A 16,805-nucleotide genomic window follows, 5' to 3' on the forward strand; every position below is an offset into this window, starting at 1 on the left:
TTTCCTGCCCTCCTGACAACATTGGACTTGGTTAGGCAATTATGTATGGAAGCTGAGACCGGGCCAGGCCTGTGCACTTGGTAAGGGGGTGGAGTGGGTGCAGGGCAGGGCAGGGGCATCCTGAACCACTGCCTTCCCTGTAAGGTGGGGGCCTGGATGGAACTCTGGGCGGGATTGTTCCCTCGTAACCAGGTGACCGCGGAATGTGCTCTGGTTGGCTGGTGCCAACCAGGTGAACTGCCTTCAGTTGAGAAGCAGCTGTGGAAGGAGGAGGAGCTTCGGCTGTGCTCTCTTCTTGCGGTGGCTGTGATTCTCAGCAGTTGTCTGATCTCCACACCTTTGGAATAAGTCAGGCTGCTCGCCGTCCTCACAGACTAGTCAGCTCAGTGGAGGCGGTCACAGCTGACAGCAGGGGGGGCAGCAGCAGGGGCACAGCCAGGCCTTGAGCCCTGCCCGGGGCCTGGCAGCCCAGTGGCCCCTGTGCTGTACAGGGCTTTGGCACTGTTGGGAGTTGGGGGGTGGGACTGTTGAGTGAAGGCAGTGACAGCAGCAAGGAGTGAAGGGTCCTCATGGGGAACAAACTGTCCTGCTGCTGCCTGAAGCCCAATGCCAGCCCCAAGCTGGGCCAGCACTCTGGGGGGCGGCCTCGGGAATATGAGACTCCTGTGTATGGGGTGGGCTCCAGGAACTCAGTGGCAGAACCACCAGCCACGGCTGCCATGGAACTTGACAACTTGCATTCCCTGTTCTGTGATGGCCACCCTATCCTGCGCCTCAGTGACGTGGAAATGCCCGATGGTAAGGAGGTGGCAGGTGTTCACTGCTCTCAGGAGTACTTCTGTCCTGTGCTGACCCCAGGGTCCCCTAGCAGGGAGCCACCCCCTCAGGCTCCTTGCCTGGAGCCGGCTTTCCTGGAGCTGGCTCTTCCTGGCATCCCCACCCCTTATTCCCTTCCCGTCCTGTCTGGCCAGTTTCCTTCCCTGTTCAGTACCCAAACGCCCAGTTCTTACTCCCAACCCAGCCTGAGACACTCCACCTTGGCCCTTCCTGTTTATGGCTCTGTTTAATGTCTCGTGGGCCTCTGTGAAGACTTTTGGGTATATTTTCTCCTTTTTGTCAGTGAAAACTTGAATACCGCAATTTCAGAGTATCCATCCCATCTCCCTCTCCTTACTTATCCATAAGGTACTTAAATGAAGGAACCAGGTAGGGGCTGGGGATACCCTGGCTCCCACCTGTTAAGATAGTTGATACTCAGGACAGTTCAACTGCAAAGATGTTAGAGTTGATTATTTCAATTCAAAATAGACAACTGACATGGACTCTATGTGGTGGTCTTAAGTAGGCTGTGTTCAGTTGGCTGCCTAGAAGCTGCTTTATTCCTCCCAACTGTAATTTGAATACAGAGGGAAATGGTGGGAGAGGGACTTGAAATTACTGAGTGATGTGTAATGTGCTGCCAGTGCTACCGAGAATACTATTTTGGTTGGTTGTTGTTTTACACAAAGGAGAACCCTCTGAGTCTGATTAATTTATTTACTTTGATACAAATATATCTTCAGAACGTTCGTCTGCATGGCGCCCTCTAGGTCCCCTTCCCTCCTGCAGGGAGATTCCTGTCTAACTGTAGGAATGTTGAGGTAGAATTTCTGAAGACCAGGTGCCTAAAGGGGGGTGGGGGGGGAGAGGGAGGAGAGAGGGAGGGAGAAGAAGTACTTGCTGGAAAATAAGCCTGATGACAGTGTAGCTAATGAAGACTGTGGTTTTGAAGTAGAAAACATTCTTTCACAAAGATGTTAAAACCCCCTTGGTTCATTTGTTTGATGTAAATGCCAGAGATTATTTCATAGAGCAAATGTACTATAGCTCTTATTCTATTTAAACTCTAGTTGAGCTTTTAATTTCTTTAAATGTTAGAATAATTAGCCGTGTGAATTCACCCCGATGGTGCACATGGCTTTGTAACTGAAAAGTACTTGCTTTTCAGAATATTCAAATATTGTGAAATAAATGAACAAATTACATGAATTAAGTGTAACTTTAAACACAAGGCAAGTAAGTACCTGTGAAAACTTCTGCTCGCTCTGCTTGGCGCTGCCAGGTAAGCCTCTGAGTGATTTTATAAACCAGTTAATATGGGTAGTGTTGGATGAGAGGCTAAAGAGGACCTTGATTTAATTCTTTTAAGGTGTACAACTCACTTCCATGTGTATCTCCTTTGGCCCTTCTAACTGCAAATAAGGCCCGTGTATACTCTCCCTCCATTGCTGCCGAGGAAACCGAGACTTAGGCTGTGAAGTGACTGTGGCACAGCTGCTGAGCAGAAGAGGCTGACGTGCAGGTGGAAATGTGCCAAATTCAGTTTCTGTGGTGCTTACAAACTCTTTAGATTGCAGCTTATATTTCATATTTCTCCATAAAGCGAGCCTATTTTAACTTCCTCCCATCGTGATTACTCCCGTTTGAAATCACTGTATACAACTCAGAAGCAACGGCTGCTCCCCCTGTGTCTATAAACTCATCACAGTGGGTAAGAGTCAAAGCAGAAGTCACGGGGGAGCAGGAATTTCCCCGGGTGCGAGTTGCTGTGTTTTAGGGAGTGTGTTCCGACAGCCTCGGATGGAAGCCGACAGAGCTCCGGACGCAGAGGGACCTTGTGAGAAGCTGGTGAGAGGGCAGGTCAAGGACCAGGGCGTGAGCACAAACCTGTAGTGAGTAATGTAAAGCGGAAAAGCTGGAAAGACAGGGTTCAAAGTATAGAATTGCCTTTTATGTTTAATGTGATAGATTTTCTATTTCAACTTGTTTTTAATTTTGAAGACACATTCAATACCGTGATATGAGAAACCTCAATTTCAGCATTTGCCTGTTATTAAGTTTCCGTAGAAACAAGGTGAAAATGGTAAATGTAAAGTCCAAGGACACTGAAAATTTGCTTTTAATGTCTGTATTTCAGACAATTTTACATCAATTTCCCTGGAAATAGGAAATACCTACTTAGATGTAAAACATTCTGGCTTTTCTGTGCTGGAGAATTGAACCATGTGCCTCTTACACAGAATCACGCTTGAATGATGCTCTGCCTTGTTCTTCTGGAACAGAAGGTGGTTTCTTGAAGTCATTTCCAGGGGATATTCTTAAGAGCCTAGTACAGATTTCAGACAGACTTAAAAGAATTTGTGTAGCACCTTGCCTTTATCTAACAGTATATCGAATATAACCGATGGTGGCCTCAGTAACACAAAAAAGACACTAAGGTCCTGTCATGCAGTGTTGTTATTACTCACCAACTGCTCACATAGCCTTTCGTGTCCTGACCTCATGAGCTTTGCTAATTTGCTGGCTCAAGGTGCTCTCTCAGGGGATCCTTCCTCCCGCTGCCCCTGAGGGGTACGTAGGAAGGAACTGGCAATACTATGAGGAAAAACCTCTGGGCAGCAGATCTTCACTCTTTCCAGGAGCTATTTTAAACCCTCTTTTTTTGGTGACAATATTAATAAGCATTTGATGTAAAAGATTGGAAAATACAGAAAAGTCACTCGCTTATGCTGAGAACACCCAGAACGTTTATTAATATTTCGGTGTTTATTCTTCCTGAACCTTTTGTACACATATAAACATAACATGTGATTCTACAAAAATGAAATCATTGTTTGTATGCTGCTTTATAGCTCTTTGTTATAAAGAGAAGTAATGACATAAAGCCCCTGGACGTGTGCCTGACCCCTGGAGGGCACTCCAAGGGGTATTTCTATGCAACTGCGTGGAGCTCTGCTGCAGGCCTTTTCATAACTGTCCCTGTACCTTCAGATGGTTGGAGCATCACTCAGGTGCCCAGTCTTTAGGATGGGCCATTGTCCAAAGTGAAACCATACACACTCCCATTATAATGCTTTATTCTGGGACCCAGATAAAAACAGATGCATTATACTGACCTGTAGACTTCAGATGGTATGCTTTCTTATATCTTGATTGGGATGTCATTTTGCAGTTAAGGTATTTTAACAGTAAATATTCTTATCCCAAAGTAAAGTCACCATTGGTTTTTCACTGGACAGCAGAACTTCTCTTTTAGGTTTTTGGGGGATTTTGTGTCTCTAATTCTGAGTAAATACGCAAAGATCTGAAAGAAGTGCTGATCTTAGATGATAAATCAGAAGATTGCATTAGGTAAAATCTTAGGAGTTATAAGAGAATTGGGAGAAACTTAATTGACTTGGGGTACACTGAAATAGTTAGATATTTACTGGGCACCATTCCAGATGCAGGACAAACAGTGATACTCAAGGCCAGGCTCACACCCTAGCAAAGGTTTCTACATTCTAGAGGATCCTAGGGGCAGACAGCACATGGACAGTCAAGAAAGTCAGGGTTAAAGACGGCTGCTCCCTTTAGTGACACTGAGCCGGTCTGAAAATGAGGGAGCCCTGTGAACACGCTCCAGGCAGGTTCCTCAGGTGGGGGTGCGCAGAGTGCAGGCCACGAACAGCAGGCCCCGGGGGGGGGGGGGGGGTGTGTGCTGAGGAGACTGACGGGCGCCGGGAGGAGGAAGGCAGTGCGTTCAGAGCTGCATGCCCGTGGGCCTTGACAGAAAATACGAATTTTAGTCTAGTAATGGGAAGCCACTGGAGGATTATATGTAGGGAAATGATGCTAATTGTATAGAGAGAGAGAGGAACAGCGAGGGAGAGAGAGAGAAGCTCCCGGGTGAGAAGGGGGGATGCAGGGGTGTCAGGTAGACGGCGGGCAGAGTAGCGCAGGGGAGTCAACCGTGGATTGAACAGAAACTGTAAGGGCCTAAAATGGGCCGAGTTAAGGAAATTAAGTAAATCTAAATGTAGTGACACAATAGGAATGACAAGTCACAGAAAAATAAACTAGTACGTCCCCACAGTCGACTACTATGGAGCTATAAAAAATAAAATATCTCTTTCCTGCTGTGTGGTGATCTCCAGGATAAGTTACATGGAAAAGGAAGGAGAGGACATCCAGTGATGTACATGACAAAGCAGGGGAAATATGTATTTGCTTATTTTACAAAAATGCTGAAATTCCTGCTAATTGTGTGACTTTGGTTCCTTTCCCTTCAACGGGCAGCCAAGGCTCACATTTACTTAAGATGACGTGGGGGTGCTGGTTAATGAGCGGGCACTTCATACACTTCCTGTGAATGATACTAAATGTTCATATTTTGCTTTTGAATTAATTTATGAAAGCTTTTTTGTCATTTCTTGGTGCTCTATATATAGTACATAAATTCCTCTTGCATTTCATTTGACCCTTACAGTGTTTTGAGTTCAGTAATATAGGAATTTTATCTGCTTTACATGTGAGGAGACAGGCTCTGAGTGGTATAAATTGAGTTTTCCGAGGTTTGAACATCAGGTTGCTGGAGCAGGAATGTGAATTTCAGATGGATGGACACAGGGATGGGACTGATAGAGTGACATGTCATGTGATCACCTTTTTTCACACACCCTTTTTCCAGTGTATTAGAGTAATTAAACTTCAGGGTTAAAACAGTAACATTCCATAATTTGAGATGAAATTGAGGTAAATTGTTACTGAGGAATGTTCCTAAAAGTCCAAGACACTGAGCAAAGTACCTTTAAAAATACATAATGGAAGAAGGGTGTACTTCACTGTGGGAACTGTCCCGTCTCGGTCACAGTCACTGACACGTGTTGAGGACTCCAACAAGGCAGCCCTGAGATCCAAGGCGAGCCAGCTGCAGAGGGGGTTTGGAAGCCAGAGCTGGGAGGGGCAGAGGCTTCCTAGGAAGCAAGGCTCAAGGAGCAGCAGCCTGGGGGCCCCAGGAGCGCACCCTGTGCCCTTGGGTGGGGCAGCCAGCTCCAGGCCCTGGGGAAGGAGCCACCTGCCTGGGGGGAAGTGCAGACTCAGAGAGAGAAAATCATTAGTGTATAATCCACTTGTTAGAGTCTAAATTTCGTGTTATGGGTCAGGAAACCAATACAATGTATAGTAAACACAATGTGTAGTTTAGGGATAGAGCAGTCAGTACATGCAGGAACCTTAAGTGAACAGGTGCCCAGCAGCTGGCCTAGAAACTTCTGACATTTCTATTTCATTGGAATAAATTGAAATCAATGTCTTTCTGAAAAATGCTGCTTAAAACCATACTATAAAATAGTGATGCAGTATTTGTCGTTAGCAAAAAGTGGAAGTTATACATATATATAAAATTGTTGGAGGCTATAAACAGAAAATATTTTATGAAAGGCTCATGCAAATTAATAACCTTAGGGTTCTCGTGGGCACAATACATACAGTACCTGTAAACAAAAGGCTACTCACCAAGGTGGAAATAACACTGTTAACTGTGGTCAAACCATATAATCAAAGAAATGCAAATTAGAGACACTGTGAGGTTCCTCATTCACATAACTAGGATTTGTTTAAGTATTAAAGCTGGGGTAGAAGCTAAAACTAGTATGTTTGGAGGCATTATACACTAGTGTGCCCTCACCTGTTTTAGAAAGCAACTTAGTTGTATGCATTGAGCCATAAAAACAACCAAACCTTTCGGCCTGGTCATTTCGTTTTAAAAAGCTTTTCTAAGGAGATTTAAAAGTTTAAAACCACTGACTTGTATGACCAGAGTTCACAGAGTAAAAACCAAGGTACTCCTTGATTCAGGAATTAAATGAGCTTCTCAGAACTCGCGTCAGTTCTGCTCCTGTGGATTTCTCCTGAAAAGGCTTCCTCCTCATGCTGGTAAAGTCAGCGCCCAGAGCTCCAGAGGCCCTAAGGGTCCTAGAGGTCAGCTCTGCCTTTCTCTGAGGTTCCTGGGAGGTGCCAGACCAGCTGGGATTGATCGGCCAGCCCTGGGGCATGTGCCTGCCCTAGGACCGGGTGTAGGGTAGGGGAAGCTCCAGCTTTTTGTTTGTTACTTGAGCTAATTTTGTTTTTTTCTGCATATTGTCATTTCTTTCATTCCAGCCTTCTTGATTTTTATATTTAGAGCCATAGCAGCACATCTTGTTTTGTGTGTGTGTGTGTGTAAGCCTGCAGCTTCCTTGACTGAAGTACATACTTTTCTTGGGCTTTCCAATGAAATTATTAATTTAACTATATCATGGCATAGGCATCTATACAAACATGGCTACTTATGCAAATGTGTTATTTTTTATTCAAATTCAGTATATTTGCATTATTTTTGGTAGGAAATAGTCTTGAATTCTCTCAGCACCTGGAGCTTAGAGGCTGCTCTGATAGTCTCTGCCTCTCACTTTGTACACAACTGAGTTGGTTTATTTTTCCAAATAGCTCACATTGTCTCATTTTTCAAATATGTGGGGAAAATCCTTTAAAATAATTGTATGAGTTTTTTACAAAAAAATGTTGAATAGAATAGTGTCTTCAAAAGCAATTTAATAAACTTGAAATTCAGGGAAGGAGCTTCCTTGAAGCACAAGGCAATTGGCTCAGTTATTTAATTTCTCTGCTGGCGGGACTGTCAAAGCCGACAGCTCAGATGTCTGCTAAACCAGCCAGTCCCCAATGATGTTTGGGCAACATTCTAACTGTGTTACTCAGAGGGGAAAGTCTTCTAGGTAAATACATTTGGACATGATGTTAGACTTTATTCATTACTATAGTTTTAACATATCAGTGAGCATTTTGATTCTCCAAGAACCAGGGCTATAGTCTTTATATTTGACCTCCAAATGTCCTTTTAAAAACAGGCCCATTATTATGTGACGTGGGGAGTGTCGCCTGAACCATTATTCCGTCAGGACCTTGGTCCACTTTCTTACAAGTTTGGTTAAATGGTTTGAGATGGACATTGCTAAGGCCTATCATAGGGTTTGTTTTTTTTAAATGACAACTTTATAATTGCATATAGTGGGGAACTGTGTGTTATTAAAATTCAAGTACATGTTTGTTATTCTTGCCTAAGTAGAAGATTATCCCACCTCGGTGCAAGGTGCGCTGCAGGGGACCTACTTTATGTGTTCACAGCAGATTTCATGTTTGCAAGCAGCCCTGTGATCAGGCCGAGAAAGAATTCTTATTGAAGCCCCAAATTAATCATGGGGCATGGAAGGAAGAAGTCAGAGTTTAGCTTTGGAAATTGAGAGCAGAACTAAAAAATCACTTTGTCAAAAGTATAAAAAGTCACTGTCATGAAACTATTCCTGTAGATTAGAGCACTGAGCTCTTATGCTGTCCTTTAAAATGCGCCACGATGAACAGCCCCAAGTAAGCCTCAGCTGACTAAGTAAGTTCATTATCTGAATGGAGTTAGAATCAGCCTACGTGTGTAAAGAACATTTTCCAAAAGCAGCTCACTTGATTTGGGCCTATTTGATGTATTAGCTGGTATCTGATGCTAATTGGCCACAGTGTAACTTGTTTCTTGAGACTGTTTCTGGAATGAGCTAGTAATATCAGCATAAAAGAGAGTGACTATATTTCTAATTGATAAGTGGAAAGGGGAAAGCACATATATGATATCCCAATTTAAATTAGATTACTTATGTGCAAGTTTAAAAAAAGTCTAAGATATAGCCTGGGTTGATTCCTCATATCTAGAAAGATCTTGCAATTTTTAATAACCCCGGTAGAATTTTTATGTTGTTGACTTCACTAAAATTGTCTTGTTACCATTACTTAAAAACTTTTTTGCCTGGCCGGGCGTTGCTCAGCAGTTGAGCATCTAAATGGGATCCAGGCGATCAGGGTTCGATTCCCAGTCAAGGCACATGCCCAGGTTGCAGGCTCGATCAATGACTCTCTCTCATCATTGACGTTTCTATCTCTCTCTCTCCCTCTCCTTTCCTTCCTCTGAGATCAATAAAGATACATTTTTAAAAAATGGAAAAAAAAACACAAAAAACTCTTTCTAACTCCGTTTAAGTGATTAAAATGGATGTATAGCTATTTTTTAAATTTTGTATTTTTCTACTCAACTAAATCAGTATGCTTATTTCTCTTCTTCCTATACAGAGTGGTATTTACAGTTAATCCCTTCCGACCATCCCAGAGCAACAACAATTTTCCTAAAGAAATATCAAATGCATGGTAAGTCAAGATAGAATTTAGGTCACAGTTAGGTTTTTATTTGAACAAATCAAAAAAATCAGTTGTTCATGTGTGAGGATTGAATTTGTGATTTTGGCTTTATTTTACATAGCGCTCAACCAAATGCTCCATCCTCCCCACATCTAGAACTTTCCAGCTCCTCCCAGCTCCCTCACCTGCTGCAGGGCTGCCCGGGGGCATCAGAGCAGACAGGCCTGCGGGGCCCCAGAAGCTCAGCATCAGCAGGGAAACTAGTGTCAGCTTCCTGTGCCCTGTTTGTCTTAGGAAAAGAGTCAGAACTGTAGGATTTTATCACCCTGCTTGCCTGCTTATTTTCCTTAATGTTATGTTAAATCGTGTTTACTTGCTTAAAAAGGCTCACAGATCAAGCTTTCAGTTGATTAGACAGCAGAGGCAGGAGAAGGGCAGGCTCCAGTGGATCTGAATTAACGCAGCACAGTAACGGTGGGGCTTTTTAACATGCCTTTTCACGGTACGTGTGCATTTTGACTTTCTGGAGCTGATCGTTTTCGGTAGGATTGCTGTATTTCGGTTTCTTCTGGGACCATGGGCTGCTCTCATGTAGAGAGGGGGAGACAGTAAAGGAAAAGCTGCCTTCAGTCCTAGGAAGGTGCCTGTGATGCCCCCCCACCTTCCAGGAGGCAGCGGGGGGCACAAAGTGCAGCCCAGGACCCTCTTGGAGCTTTTGGGTTTTTTCATATCTTTTTGAGAGCAAAACAATTTTGTGTTGTAGGTGTTTAGTTAGGTTAGCCACACTCATTTTACAATTTAAACTATGGGATCCTTTGCAGGATATTCCAGGTGGTTACCAGTCAGTGGTGCAGGATGCTTCCAGGGGCCTGGCCAGAAACTGGTTCTTGGAGCCGTCAACTGCTAGATGCTGGTGACTCAAGTAAAGTGGGTGTAAATGCAGAATTAGGAACCGGGGCTGAGCAGTGGCTCAGAGATGCAGCAGTTAAACTTGTTCATTAGCTGACTCTCACCCGGCCTAATTAGCTTTGCCTTTTCTTCAGTACATGGAGCGGCTTTGATTTGTACCAATACAGAATATCTTAGGTCAGAACAGTCAAACTGAGTTTAAAGATTCTACTTTATGGAACTCATCTTGCCAGGTGATTTAAATTATAAATTTTGGGGAAGTGATAAAAGAAATGGAGCTTAATTTGTCTTATTTTACATGTTGATATCTGTCAGGGAATCATAACTGTTTCCCTGCGGCGTTTGTATCTGCATTGATCACTTATTCTTTTTATTCTTAGTGCAAGGAAAGAGGAGGAACAGCTCTTCACACCATGTAAGTAAACACTGGAAAAGTTAAGTAAGGAATTAATAATCTGAATTTAAAATTGTCTGCCACGATTTTTAAAAGTATATAATGGACCCAGTGTCATCAACATGGCCCTTTTTTGGTAGATTTTCTAAATCATTTCTGTTATCTTAATTATCAAACTTACATATTCAGGAAAGCTTTTGACTTAGTAATCCCCACTTTTTAAGAGGTTCTGACCTTTAAGTTAAATTTCAATAACTTGGTTGTGATATAAAGATCTGCCTTAAATTTTTTCCTTAACTTTTAGTCTTGTTTTTTACAAAATAAACAATATAATAGCTAAGTCACTTTTTAGCACCATCTATTGACTTATTGTCATAGCAGCTGAAAGCTTAGCTTTCTCAACTCCAGGGTGGCCTTCTTTCCCTCCCCCTTTCCTCTCAACATGTAACATGGTTGTTATTAAATCAGAATCAATGTTTACATTATTATATTATGTAAATATTTTTTTACTGCTGAGCCATGTAGATCTGTGGCTGTGCCTCTTTCTTGTATACCCTTCATTCTTTTTCTCAAATACACAGTGTCCCAAAAGATGTACATGCACTTTGAATGATTATCAAGTCAGTGTTTGGTAACATATAGTTCAGTTTCAGAATTTGAAAAAATCTATAGAAGTGAGTAATTTTTTGGTCACTGCTTGTTCTCAAACTGATGACCGTTCTGGTCCAGGCACAGATGATAAGGCAAAGCAATGGAATCGCAAACAGCAAGAATTATTTGGTTCAGTATTTTGGGCCCTCAATTTGTTGACTGTTGGCTGGTTTTGTACCGTAAACTTTATCTTGTATGAATCCCCATAGAAGAAAGTCTGGTGGGTCTTTAGGATAAGTTTTCTCTGCTCAAAGCTTAGCCTGTCTTCCCCCATTATTTCAAATCAGTTAAACCTGGAAAGGAGTGAAAATTGAGTGTGTTACCAGCTGTTACAGTGTGTATACAGTTTTGGGACCCCTATGTGACTGAAACTTGAGCACTTCTCCAGGACAATCCCAACCCCTTCTTCCTAGTCACCATGACCTCACACAGCCAGATGCAGCAAGTAGGCTGGTCTCCCTGCTTTCAAAATAAATTTTTTGTTCCTAACAATCTGGTAGTTTGGCAGAGAAAGATGGCTATCAGACAGAAATACTACGTTTATGCTACATTAACATAATACCTAGTAAGTTTTCACTTTTGTGTGTGTGGAATTAATTTTTTGACTATATTCACTTCTTGTTTTCTAACAAATATTTTTTCCCAAAATTCTGTAACATTTGTCACAGGCCTGTCAAAAATATTTTCCATTTCCTAAACAGAGTTCCATGTTTTATTGGAAGCAATCTCCCCCCTCTTGTTATCCTAGTCTAGCAGAGACTTGCTTTCCCTAGGCCTGCTCTGTGCCTGTTTTGTGGCATATTTCTTTAAAGTCACCTGGGAGCTCACATAACTGTTCTCTTGTGTGGGGTCCCCTATGTCTTAGATCAGTGATTTTCAACCTTTTCCATCTCACGGCACACATAAACTAATGACTAAAATTCTGTGGTCCAAGCAGTGTGCCTCAGTGGTTGAGCATCGACCTATGATCCTGAAGATCAGGGTTCGATTCCCGGTCAGGGCACATGCCTGGGTTTCGGGCTCGATCCCCAGTTGGGGGCCTGCAGCAGGCAGCTGATCAGTGACTCTCTCATCATGGATGTTTCTCTCTCTCTCTTCTTCTCCCTCTCCCTTCTTCTCTCTGAAGTCAATAAAGATATATTTTTTAAAAAATATATATAATTTTGTGGCACATCAAAAAATATATTTTTTGTTGATCTGACAAAAAAGGTAGTTATAATTTTGATTAAGTCACACTGGACATCTCTTGTTGTGTTGGCTGTTGTCATTGTTTTATTTGAGAATCTAAGGGAATAGTCAGGTATTGCATGTTTTAAGAATTCTTGTTGCGCCACAGTGTCCTGCCCTTACACTGGTTGAAAATCGCTGTCCTAGGTGGTATGTTTTCCCCTGTCTTCTTATACTCCCTTGTTTTACTGGAGCAATTTTTCCTGGGAAAGGATACATGGGCAGAAATTTTTTAGAGATCTAGCCTCTCTGAAATGCCTCCTGTTTAATAAAATATAGAATTCTGGGTTGAAATTAATTTTTTCCGTTCTAAAGACATTTCTACTGTTAATCACTACAGTTCTTAAGTCTGTTGACATTGGATGATACGTTATATATTACCAATTTTAGTAATTCCCCCACCCCTTTCTTCCCTGGAAACTTTTAGAACCTTCCCTATTCCTGATATTCTGGAATTTATAATATGTTTTGTTATGTACCTTTCCTTTTTATTGTGGCCATCAAGGCTGCAGGTCTGATCTGCTTTCAGGGAATTGTTTTTGATTCTTTCCTATATCCTCTATTCCTTCTTTTTTTTGGTATTCCCATTACTCAGAAGTTGGAACTCTCAGGCCAGGATTCCTGCATGAGTCTGTAAGTTCTTCTCCCTCTTATTTCCCATTTTGTCTTTTTCTATCTTCTGGAGATTTCCTTGCCTTTATGCCCCAGCCCTTTATAATTCTCTGTTTTGTCCATCTTGTCTTTAATGTACAGTGTCTCTTACATCCTGTCATTCTTTTATAAAGCATTTTGTTCTTTTACCAAGGACATTTTTTGCCTTTCTGAGGTTAAGAATAATTTTTTTACGTTTTCACTTGCTCCTGAATTTTATCACTCCCATTAATTTTCTTTTCTTTTATGCAGTAGTTTATTTTACATAGGACAACTCATTTGCTGATACCATAGGTTCTAAGTTGCTCTATTAAAGTAATCACTCAATAAAGTGATGTTCTTAGCATGTAGATTTTAGGAAATGTTTTCAACTTTTGTTTATGAGTTCAGATTTTTTTAGTTAAATTCATTGGGGGGACGTTGGTTAATCGGGTCACACAGGTTTCAAGTGTGCATGTCTGTGATACATGATCGGTATATTGCACTGTGTGCCCAGCCCCCAAAGCCAAGTCACCTTCCCTCAGCATATATCTGGGCCCCTTGCCCTTCACCACCCCCACACCCCTCCCCTCTGGCAGCCACCGTGCTGTTGTCTGTGTCTGTGGGTTTTCGTTTTATATCCCGCACGTGAGTGAAATCGTGGGGCTCTTCGCTTTCTCTGGCTGCCTCGTTTAGCTGAGCATCGTGATCCCCGTGTTGTCGCAGTGGCAGTGCTTCCCTCGGCTGGCGGCCGAGAGCTGTCCCGCTGTGTGTGCCCACAGCTGCTTCACCCAGACCTTCACTGGAGGACACTTTGTTTCCTCCCGTGCCTTGGCCACTGGGGATAATGCTGCAGTGAGCAAAGGGGCGCATATATTTCTGCAAATGAATGTTTTCAAATTTCTCAGGTATATAGCCAGAAGGGGGGTTGCTGGGTCATATGGTAGCTCTGTTCTTAATTTTTGAGGACACTCCCTACTGTTTTCCATGGTGGCTGTACCAGGCTATGTTTCCACCAGCAGCGAACGAGGGTTCCTTTGTCTCCACAGCCTCTCCCACACTTGCTGTTACCTGTCTTGTTCATAGTCACCATCTGTTTTGATCTGTCCTACTTGTTGGCGTCCCTCGGATGTGTGGTGGTCCCTGACCGCCTGTTGCTATCTAACTGGAAGCACTAGGAGTGAGCAGAAGTTTCGCAACTGACAGAGCTGCACTGCAAGAATTTGGGGCGGATTCTGAGCCTGCCTTGGGTTCTGTAAGACACACTGGCTTCCTGACCCCTGTTCTAGCCACTCTCTCTGGGCACCAAGGCTGTGCTTCCTCCCCTTTGTTCTTATAGTGTGTATGGCTTTTTTTATGCCTTTAATTCTCAGGACATGTCTCTGAAAGGAAGGGGAGTGGAAATAGATTTGTGGGGAGTTTACAAATCTCAAATGTATAGGTTCTAACTCAAACTTAGAACCTATATTTAAAGTGTAAATCAAAGTTTAAAGTTTTAATTCAAGAAAATTAATATTAATCCATAGAATATTTTTGTTTCTCCCTATAATTAGCATACTACGCTTTCCTCCTAAAGTCTTAGTTAAGAATTCTATTCAGATCATGCACTTTGCAGTATTGTCCCATTTATGTGCAACGTAGATGGAGCAGCTTTCATTAATGCATAAAGTGCTAGAAATTTTCAAGTTAACTAAAAGTCATTAATTCTTACTATCCAAAACGTGTCTTGTGAAAAAGTACAGAGAAAACAGTAAACTTCAGCTTTATTTTTTAATGGGTTAAGATGAGACAGTGGGCACAATGGGCGGGGGCAGGATTTCAACAAGTACTTGACTTGATAGTAAGGTTGGGGTTGTCACTCCTTAAACTTCTAGGCTGGTTATTTGTCTAGTCTTTGCTATTGCACTTTAAGTCTACTAAGTAACCCCTTCCCTTTCTTGCAAAGATTGTAAAAGTCCATCCGTTCTGCCGTTTGTGCCGAGTGAAGGAAGATACAGCAGGATTTTTGTCTCTGTCCATTCTAGTGACCCACCAGGGGTTCAGATACCTGTGAACACTAAGTTTTCCGTAGTATTTTTGTATTTGCATTTTTTTGTATTTGCATTTTTTATCTTTATGTTTGTCACTGTAGTTTATTGTGGTTGTAAGCCATCAATAGTAAGGTTTTAACCACAAAGAACAATTGTTTTAAATTTTCAAGGAAGATGAGGGGAAAGTAACCTGCAGCCAGTATACCCAGGCTTTGCCAGGAGGCTTAATTGCGCCCCCTCTGGGGGATGCTAGATACTCGATCCTGGGAAGTCTGAATAGTTGGGAGGAGGCCTGGACTGATGGCAGAGTGTTGAGTGTTCCTTTGGTTGGATGAGGCCAGTAGACTGTAAGTTGTTGATTTACTAAATGAACCCCATGGAGCTTTGAGCCCATGCCTAATTAAAAATTTTCCATGTTTTAGCACGAATATTTTCAAATACAAAGCAATATACATTTATAGTAGAAAAAAATTTTAACTACAGGAAAAGGAGAGGAAATATCACCTAAAGTTTTACCAGCTAGTCTATATCTTGGCACATTTTTTTCCTGTTCTTCTCTCCCCTCCCCATATATAGGTTTTTGGTCATAATTGACTTTATTAAGGTGTTTTATATGCCATATTACACTTGTATAGCAGTGCTCTTAAAAGATAACCTTCCATTTAGAATAAAAGTATTCGAATGAGTTTTCACATTTTATGCTGTATTTGTCTTTTTGAGATCCCAAAAGTAAATTACAGGTTAACTGCATAGATTAAGGAACATATCAGAGTTTTAGCTATAGTTAGAATATTTGTAGCTTGAAAGAATTTATTCCTCCAAAGAGTGAGTCTTTTCAAATTATGCCCTCTGGAACTTTTGGCTAATGAGGAATAAGTGGCTTTGAAGTAAGACATCTGAAACTGGCAAAATTGTGTTTTAGATAATATAAAGATATTTCTGATTTTTGGCTACTGGCAGTTTTTAAATGCTCTGTATTTTAAAAGATATCAGCTAGGTGTTCTTCCTGTCCTGTCTTTGTGTATTTGTGGGAGATCCTGATGGGAAAGTGTGACCGCATGCTGAAAGCTGCTTTATAATAATATGAGAAAGGAAGGCTCATCTGAATTAGTTTATAAAAATTCAGCAGCACCGATACAGTAGGCAGTTAGGCAGAGATGAACAGAGCGGAGCGACAGGCCAGGTTTGTCACCAGGGTAGAACGCTTTTGTTCCTGAGATGGGGACCTCGCCCCAGGGTGACCTTTCCTGCCCTAGCATATCACAGGTCATGCTGTTTACACCCCCTGAGCTTTCATGTTTGATATTTTAACCAAGAAAAAGCATACTTTTCTTAACTTACTGTGATGTTTTCTTCTATTCCCCTTCCCCTTCAGGTATTTCCAGATCACCTTAGAGAAAAATATAGCTCATGCTCAACAATATTTTTAGACAACAGCACAATTTGCCAGCCCGAGACGAGAATCAGTGTGCAATGGTGAGTAAAATAGGCTGCCCGGGCTCAGTGACAGACACCTTATGCTACAGGCGCCCTACCCATGTGTGAGCTCATTTGATTGTTCTTTTCCATGATCAGGTTAAGAAACTGGTATCAGTTATTGTTGATTTCAATTTCCATTTCAATCTGAGAACATGGAAGACGGGAAAGCCAGTGAGCAAATATAAATTTCCCCCCAAAAGTATTCATCTTTACCTGAGGAAATACTGTGGCTGAGACGTTGTTGAACAAAATGCAAGGCGAGGTGCTTCTCATTGACTCTTTCTAGAGAAAAGTGTTTCTTTATGAGATAAAGGCCTAAAACCACATGTGCTACTCTGGAAGCTGCTCTTGGCAGGAGGACCAGCTCGGCCCCCACTGGCCCAGGGCATCTGCCTTTACATTTAGTTGGATTTGCTCAGATTTCCCCTGTTCTCTTTTTCCTGCAGTAT

At 42.1% G+C, this 16,805-nt stretch overlaps 1 protein-coding gene across 1 annotated transcript in view; it reads left to right on the forward strand.

Moving 5' to 3' along the window:
- Positions 1–569: 569 nt before the first annotated feature.
- The window catches only part of LOC148094329 (cyclin-Y-like protein 1), a 42,136-nt gene continuing 25,900 nt past the window's right edge, over positions 570–16,805 (forward strand). The window contains exons 1-2 of the mRNA XM_087817637.1: positions 570–798; positions 2,597–2,667. Coding sequence (XP_087673763.1) covers positions 570–798; positions 2,597–2,667 — 300 coding nt within the window. The remainder of the gene's footprint in view (positions 799–2,596; positions 2,668–16,805) is intronic.

This window comes from Miniopterus natalensis, chromosome 1, assembly GCF_054644295.1.
Source record: "Miniopterus natalensis isolate mMinNat1 chromosome 1, mMinNat1.hap1, whole genome shotgun sequence".
Taxonomy (NCBI): Eukaryota; Metazoa; Chordata; class Mammalia; order Chiroptera; family Miniopteridae; genus Miniopterus; species Miniopterus natalensis.